The 9,258-nt window shown below is 31.3% G+C and overlaps 2 protein-coding genes across 2 annotated transcripts; both read left to right on the forward strand.

The window, feature by feature from the left end:
* Positions 1-349: 349 nt before the first annotated feature.
* Positions 350-3,994, forward strand: TRIADDRAFT_60527 (uncharacterized protein; the record flags this gene model as incomplete). The annotated part of the gene is made up of 10 exons (XM_002116488.1): positions 350-435; positions 828-939; positions 1,020-1,102; positions 1,416-1,481; positions 2,347-2,401; positions 3,032-3,130; positions 3,300-3,370; positions 3,454-3,571; positions 3,687-3,785; positions 3,875-3,994. 10 exons carry the CDS (start codon positions 350-352, stop codon positions 3,992-3,994), a joined length of 909 nt encoding a protein of 302 aa, XP_002116524.1.
* A 1,641-nt stretch (positions 3,995-5,635) lies between these two features.
* On the forward strand, positions 5,636-8,659 carry TRIADDRAFT_31204 (uncharacterized protein; the record flags this gene model as incomplete). The annotated part of the gene is made up of 10 exons (XM_002116489.1): positions 5,636-5,832; positions 6,073-6,184; positions 6,265-6,347; positions 6,559-6,624; positions 7,514-7,568; positions 7,711-7,809; positions 7,969-8,051; positions 8,117-8,234; positions 8,315-8,413; positions 8,540-8,659. The coding sequence occupies 10 exons, from the start codon at positions 5,636-5,638 to the stop codon at positions 8,657-8,659; spliced, it is 1,032 nt and encodes a 343-aa protein (XP_002116525.1).
* Between the last annotated feature and the right edge of the window lie 599 nt (positions 8,660-9,258).

Below are 9,258 nucleotides of genomic sequence, written 5' to 3' on the forward strand. Positions count from 1 at the left end.
AATATATTTATTCCTAAAGCCATATTCTAATCAATTGCAATAATACAGACTAATTACCATTAGGGTCTCAACGCGTCATGGGATACTTACCATTTACATATTTACAGTATGCAAAACATATGCCTTAAGTTACGAGGCCATTTACAGGGTAATATATAGACTTCCAATGACTTTCAATGACATCTCTTTTGTATATTTTGCAAGACAGCATTTCTATCACTTAGCAGCCTATACACTCTTATATATATATTTTAAATCAAACAATTACCTTCTAAATTTAAAGTTCTAATGGCTGATTTCATTAAGATTTGCAGGATGTAGCCCAAGATATCGGTGACTCGACTGAACCATGACTATTTCTGTATGTGTTGTTGGCGCTGGTATAATTGGCTTGTCCACAGCTTTACAAATTTTACAGAATAATTCTGATTTAAGGTATGATGTCACTATAATAGCAGAGAATTGGGGAAGACATACCACTAGCGATGCAGCCGGAGCCATTCTGAGACCGTCTTCAGTGCGGAACCTGCCAATCCACTTACAAAAGTAAATTAGATGATTTCAATTACAAATTCGTCGTCCACATACGGGCAAAATCTTCTTCTTTTCTATATTACTAGGGATGTTTTCACTGTTTATGTGATATAGTTAATAACAGTGAATATTGGTATAGAACTATGTAAAGTATCTTAAAGCATAATGAACCACAATAACCAATCATTTTATAAGCACTTCGTAGGAATGGGCTGCTTATTTATAATAAATTGCCTGCCATTGGTGTGGTAATAGTATTAATAGATTCATGTTGAAACATATCATGATTGTAGACCTTGGTTTAATAAAACGATAGACTGGATAGGACAGTTAAGTCAAGAAAACCCAGGATTAGCCGGCATTCATCGGATACAATTACTGCACTTTTTTGAGCAAAATAGGCCGGTGAGTTACCAGTTAAAAGTCCTCCACACTGAATATTCCATCCACAATGAAAATACATAAACGTACCGGTTGTATTTTAGGAACCTCATTGGAAGGAATGGATTCTTGGATTTCGTAAAGTAACTGATCTAGAAAAGAGTCTAGCCTGTAGAAAGAGTACCATGTAAGCTCATTATTTTATCATTGCTAACTAATATTCTTATGCTTTAGTTCTGTAACATCCTTATCGTAAAAAATCGTTTATGTCAAATTTTAATCAACAGCTTGATTTAGAATCTGTATAAAAAATACCGCTTTTTAACCATATTCATTTTATACACTTCCATTACTAACTTTAACTTATTTAAATGATGGAATAGCTCTTTCGCATACTTGTAATCGTATAAAGGGCATCTTATCATCTTAGTCAACCACTAGATTACCCTAATATTTATCAACGTACTTCAATTTTAAATGACATTTTTGTTGACTTTTAGTAATGGATGGTGTTTATCTACATTCTGCATTGATACTACCAAGTACATGGCATGGCTTACTACAAGGTAATTTAATGTTGTTTAAGCATAATAGTGTAGGGATAGCTTCCCAATACGACGACGATTCAGTGAATTTATGATCATGAGCTATACAGTATCGTTCAAAAGTAGAAATAATCCTCATGCTAGAAAGTAGATGTAGTGTATTTAGTTTTCACTGTAGTCTTTAGATATATTCTTAAATATGGACATTTTGTTATGTTCCGAATATAGATACCTCTACAGTCTATTTCAACTACGCTCAAATATAGCTAGAAATATCGTATGATTTTTAATACAGATGGTAAATTGTATTTTATTTGATGTACTAGTTTAATTTCGATTAAACGATGGAATAGACTCAGGTAATAATAACGGCTAGTTGCGGGTATTAAAAAGTAGAAGTAGCTCAAAATATTGAATATGAGCAATGAGTAGTAAGTAAATAAGTTATTCGGCAGTTTGACGCCTTAATTTACGACTGTATACTTTCCAGTAAAATATCTACAAAGGAAATGAAGGTATAGATAACACAACTACAAAAGTAAAATTTAAATCTAATATTTTGCCTTAAATACCTTGTTATTATGTTATCAACAAGCTGTCTGTTGCTATATATACCGGGCTGGCATATACTGTAAATACCACTGACATCGTTTCTACCTATAATCGTAATAATATCAGCTATAACGTCTAGTCTAATATCTGAACTCCTATATTATAACTTTTCACGAGTAATATCATATTTTTTGTTGCTTGTCAAGTCTTAAAAAAGAAGGTGTAAATAACATCACTACTTGAATAATCATTATTCTAGAAAAAGACTAGCCGGTTGATTTATCCCAACGATATAGCGAACTTAGCATTTTGTTTTATGGAATGTTTTTACAAGGATTCAAGATCTCGGAGGTCGATTTCAGCAAAGAAAATTAACAAGCTTAAATCAGGTACTGATGATCTATATATAATTCATAAAAGAGCACGTAAAGCCGATGTGTTAATCATAGAATAACTATATCGATAAGTTATGTCGAAAAGAATAAGTCGATTTTAAATGCTGCTCATTTTACTACTAGCTGCCTTCAAAAAAAGAGCATATAAAGCGGTAGTGTTAATCATAGAATGACTGGGTGTATCGACGAAGTATATCGAAAAGAATTAGCCGATTTTAAATACTGCTCATTTTACTACTAGCTGTCTTAAAAAAAAACCTATAAAGCCGTGATGTTAATCATAGAATGACTGATTGTATCGGCGAATTATGTCTAAAAGAATAAGTCGATTTTAAGAACTGATCATTTTATTACTAGCTGTCTTCAAAAAAAGAGCATATATAGCCGTAGTGTTAATCATAGAATGACTGACTGCATCAACGAGTTATGTCAAAAAGAATGAAAATGATTTTGAGTATATGAACGCTCTATTTTGTTACTAGCCGTCTTAAAACAAGAGCATATAATGTCGTTGCGATTATTAATAATTATAGATTGACTGTATTGACATGTTAAGTCGAAAAGGAATGAATTGATCATATATGTATGTAATTATTCGATTTTGCTATTCGATTTTGCTACTAGCTATCTGCATACGATATTATCGTAAATTGTTCTGGAATTGGAGCTTATTCACTAGTACCTGATCCTTCTGTAACTCCCGTACGCGGTCAGATTTTAAGGGTAAGTTTATAATACACTGTATATGCATTATCCATCAATAATTAATTCACAGTGATACACTTTGCTACCAATAAGCGCTAATCCACTGCATCCATATACACATTCTATTATGTATCATCATACAGATGTAGCTGATAGAACAGTTAGCATTTTTATATTTTATGCTAAGGTTAAAGCTCCATGGTTATTCCATTCGTGCGTTTTCGAATATGGTGAAAAATTGTCTTATGTTTTCCCAAGGTACAGATTTCACGATATAATTTCTTCATTTTAATTGTAATACTTTATAAACCATTATTTTTCTTAAATCGTGCAATGGATAGGTCAAGCAGTGTTGTGCTAGGAGGAACTTACCAAGTTGGTAACTGGAATATGAATATTGATAAAAATGATTCGAAACAAATACTCGAAGATTGTTGCAAGTTAATACCAAGTCTAAAAGTTTGTCAAGAAAATTACCTTATAATTAAAACAAGTTTAATTATTAGCATGAATGGGATATCAACAATCTGTTACTCCATTTTTTAAATTCAAGATTATTTTATTCTTGCTTTAGAATGCCGAAATTATTGAAGAAGTTGTAGGTCTAAGGCCATTGCGACCATCAATACGATTAGAGATTGAAAAAAGAAACATCGATCAAAAAGACATTAAGGTTTCACAAGCTATATGAATTCATTTCTATGATTCAATTAATCATTTTCCAGTCATTACTAATCACTTTTATATCCATTTTTTGTGTAGATTGTTCACAATTACGGGCATGGAGGTGGTGGTTATAGCTTTCACTGGGGATGTGCAATCGAAGCATTCAAATTAGTTGAACAACTATCTAGTGAGAGTGGATTGATATCAACGCTGTAAAATACGATAGTTATATTTATTGGAAGAGCATTGCAAATTAATAATCCTTAATTCATCAAACTGTTATATCTTAAACCATTTCTGATCATAAATTGTGCTGTTTCATATTTTTCAGAGTTCAGTTATTATAATTGTAAACATTATGACTGATATATCCATTGGATACTCAAATGCATACTATGCTGCTTCCGTATAAACCCTACATACTTAAAGCGAGCCTTAATTGTTCTTAACTCTAATATATTTTTATAATCACTACTTTACTATCTAGTATTAATATCCGTTGAATAAATTCTGATTAATACCTACTAGAATATGAAAATACAGATCTATATAAGGTACTAATGTAAGTGTAATTATTCATCAAGTATAATAACACCGAGACGTAGGTTTTAAGAACTAATAAAGCTACAGTTAGGAAGTTTGTACCGTGCAATCCTTTTTCGATAACCCAAAAACCCATAATTTAATAAATGCTAACTTATTTTAATAAACGTTAAAATTTGCATATTTTCCTAGAATTAGGACCTTTTTCTATGTGGACATATAAAATAATCCTACATTTCATTCAGAAATTTAAGTCCATTTTTCACTAAAATTTTAGAAACGAAAAGAATCATACCATAGCTTATCTACATCTAGTAAAATAATATATATTCATATATATAGTTTATTATTATAATCTAATCATTCTCGTATAAGGAACATCAAATATTGGCTAGCTATATCAAGGGCATCTGCAAGTGTACATGTCTAGTTATCATGAACCTATAGAACTGTAAAAGGAAATAAATACCGTACTCTCATATCAAATAGTAATAAATATACTGTAAGTACAGTAAAAAATATACATGCAGTAATTCAAAACTATAATAACATATAATAATACCTATCGAGATCAGAAATAGACTTTTGTTAAGCATCCAACAGTACTATAAAAAATATGATGTAATTATTCTTGTATAAGTAGCAATATAGGTTAGTTATATCAAGGATATCTATAAGTGGACGTGTTTTTTCATTATTTCTATAGTTTAAACTAGCGTACGGCTCATGTTAGAACGATATGGCTAATTTAGTATGGCTTGCTTGAGCAGCTTTCTCATTATACATGCGAAGTCGACTACGCACCCTCCTTGTTTACGTATAAGGACTCTTATATCATTAAGATGCAATCCACAGCATAAACTGCACTATAAATTTAGTTGATATCATTTAAACCTTGCATTAGTGGTATTTGGAGATCCTCTATCATCATTATTATCATTTCTAAATTGACACTTATGCTATCTGGAGATCCTTTAGCACTATCGCTTTTCCCCCTATCTTCAATTCGTATCTATATTATCTGAAGATTTACTGAACATCATCCTTCTATCCCTCCATTTTCATTTCTTACTACAGCACTATTTTATTTATCGACTTGGCTATAAATCATCTGCATGCAACGTAATCAGAACTAATAACACATAAAAGAGTTTTGTGATTTTAAATTAAAGGGCAATATCCCAAACTTATATTCGTCGATTAAAGTAAATTATCCTTGATCAAAGGAGGTTAAACCAGAGTTCAATCTCATAAGTTGCTTTTGCATAAAATTACCGTCCAAAAGAGCAAGACAGTAAAGATTCTACAGCAATAATGACTATTTCTGTATGTGTGGTTGGCGCCGGGATCATAGGTCTTTCAACGGCATTGCAAATTTTGCAGAACAATTCCAATTCAAAGTATGAAGTTACGATAGTAGCAGAAAAATTTGGTAGAGGCACCACTAGTAGCGCCGCCGGAGCTATCTTGGAACCTTACTCAGTAGGAAATACGCCAATTCATATGCAAAAGTAATGCCTTTGATATCACTTCGCAGACTGATTAGTTAATATAATCATTAATACACGATTTACGAACAATGTCTGAAGGAGTCGAATGATTGCTGCTATTGATCATCTTGACAAAATTTTATAGAAATTGAAGAATCATTTATCATTACATCTTTATTGCAAATTTTTCAACATTAATGTAGTAGTAGCGTTAATAAATTAATTAATATTGCAAATGTGTTACCAATTAATATCATTTAGACGATGGTTTAGCAAAACACTCGATTGGATTGCCCAGCTAGGCAATGATAATCCTGGATTAATTGGAATTCATCAATTACAGATAAACTACTTTTTTACAGACGATAAACCTGTAAGATAAATGATACAATTTCTACTTGATTCGATTTTTTCGACCATTAAATGCAAATGTAAACTTATATCCTATTTTAGGATCCTTACTGGAAAGATTGGTTACCTGGATTCCGTAAAGTAACTGCTATAGAGAAAAAAATAGCCTGCAGAAATAGCAGTGTGTAAGCTACTAATTTACTATCAGTATTACTAACATCCGTACAGTATCACTACATCGCATCCATAACAATGTTTGACTAATTTTATTTTATGCATCTACCACTTTTAATAAGGTGTGCTTTTCATATTTACTATAGCTACCAATTTTGATCGCATATGCGTTTAAAGCTTGTCTTGACAATTTATAAACAACATTCATTTATTAACTTTCAGTAATGGATGGTGTTTATCTACCTTCTGCATTGATACCTCGAAATATATGGCGTGGCTGACTAAAAGGTAATTTAAATTTATGAAAGCATTAAGATAGAATCTGATAGCAATTCAATCAGTTCGTGGTAATGAGCAACAATGTAGAGTAGTATAAGAGGATCTAAGATGCTTATTTTACAGTTGGAATATTGCAAAATATGTGATATGTGTAGTCAATTTGTAGCTAAATCATTATATTTGGAGATTTGATATTTGGATATGCAAATTTAAACTTTTAATTAAACATAGTTAAGCTAGAGATTTGAGAATAGATATTGCATGACTAGCACAATAAAATCTTCTTTCATGTTGTATTGATTTTGTTATCTTATTAATGGTAAGGAAAGTTATCTATTACCATTTATAATTGCCGACATAACGCTATTACCAGTTTATCTACTTTAGAGCACCTATAATAATAGCTGGTTGTAACTGCTACAAGATAGAAATTTCATGGAACATTTACTATCCGTAGTTAGTTGCAACAGAAAATGAATTCTTTATATGACAACTTGCTGTATGAAGATCTAAACGTATCTTTTAGTTTTAAAACTTTTAACAAGAATAATTCAAAGACCGACTACTCAACTACTATTTACTTAATTACTTCTTATCTAAGATTTCATATTTTATTAATTGACAGCAAAATTTGTTAGATAATCAACATTTGTTTCAATGTTATCCATTTTATAGCAGTAATCATAGTAGCCATCAAGCCTAGTTCAGTATTCAAACTGTAATAAATTCTCTTCGGCTATACGTTTTATAACGAAGCTAAATCTAATGCTCGAAGTTGTAATACCATTGTTTCTTCTTTAAGAACAATTCTTAAACCAAACTAGTCAAATGACTTAGTGTAACGACTACTTAATACAGCCATCTCATTTTTTGTTTTAACTTGATGCTATTTAAACAGAATTGAAGATTTTGGTGGCCGGTTCCAGGAAAGAAAATTAACTAGCTTAAATCAGGTATCATATTCAATTCTTGAGCAAGAGTAATAAAAGAATGCATCAAAGCCGTATCGTTAATGATATTAACGACTAAGTAAATAGATTACGGCATACATATATTGCTAATAAACTTAATGACACCAATTTGCTTTACTTCTAGTTATCTTCGTATGATATTATTGTAAACTGTTCTGGTATTGGGGCTTACTCTCTCGTGCCAGATCCTTCTGTAACCCCAGCGCGTGGACAAGTTATGAGAGTATGAAAATATATCAATAATTTTTACATGACAGTATTAAGATCTTTCTATGATAAAATCTTACTTAATTGCACAAGCGTCCACATAAACTGTTCCTGAGGTACATAGAAGATGTAATATTTACGGTAATTAATCCATCATTACTTTATTTATTTTAAGGTCAAAGCTCCATGGTTGCAACATTCTTGCGTATATGAAGATGATAAGACGATCTCTTATATTTTCCCAAGGCAATTATTTCAGTATAGAACTTCTTTTAATTCAATAGCAATGCTATATTCAACACTTTTTAAAATGTCTACTATAGATCCGGTATTGTAGTGCTAGGCGGAACATATCAAGTGGGCAATTGGAATACAAATATTGATAAAAATGACTCGAAAAAAATATTCGAAAATTGTTGCAAGTTAATACCAAGCCTAAAGGTTTGTCTTTAGGATGGAATTGTTCATAAAAAGATCGATGATCAGCTCATAAGCTAACAATTTTTTGGTTCTTATGATAGAATGCTGAGATCATCGAAGAAACTGTTGGTTTGAGACCAACAAGACCATCAGTTCGACTAGAGATAGAAACGCGGAATGTTGATCAAAAAGAGATTAAGGTCTTACTGCATTCAATTACTTCTTTATTAATATAAATTATATGTACGCAAAGATATTGCTATAGATTAAATCGTTTACTTTCTTAATTCTTAATCTGTTTATTATTCATCCTTATCGTTTTATAGATTATTCACAATTATGGGCATGGTGGTGCTGGTATTACACTACATTGGGGGTCCGCAATAGATGCATATAAATTAGTTGAACAGTTGTCTAGCCAAGGCAAATTGTCATCGAAGTTATAATATTTCGTTGATTCTTTCGATTGGGGTTATGCAGCGAATGCACATAAATTAGTCTAACAATTGTCCAACGAAAGCAGATTGTCATCGAAATTACAATATTTCATTCATTATATTTATTAGAAAAGTATTGCATCATGGCAATCTAAGCTTAATCACATTGCCACATTTGCAACTCTCTGTAATCATGAATTGCTTTACACAGGATCAGTTACATATAGAGACTATCGCTACGTACATTTATTATTGCATATACTCTATAAGTCCATTAAGACTCGAAGTATTCTAAAGGAGTATTAATGATTCCTAACTTTATGACCATATCTTTAGTACTCATTACTTTGCTATATTGTATCAACATCCATGGATTGATCTTGGATATGTCGAATAGATTGCAAAACAGGTCTTTGTAGCAAAATTGTGCTTGATTACTTACTTAATTACAACATGTATACTCAAGAATATTTATACAGTTTTTCTCATGTGTACAGTCACTGTACACACTTTATTAAGTATTTTCTTACTAATTTGTATCTGTTGACTCTGTGGAGTAGGAGCTTGCTTACAACGCTAGAAATGGTTATTACCTTACGATAACTTAA

This window comes from Trichoplax adhaerens, genomic scaffold (genome assembly GCF_000150275.1).
Source record: "Trichoplax adhaerens TRIADscaffold_16 genomic scaffold, whole genome shotgun sequence".
Lineage (NCBI taxonomy): Eukaryota > Metazoa > Placozoa > Uniplacotomia > Trichoplacea > Trichoplacidae > Trichoplax > Trichoplax adhaerens.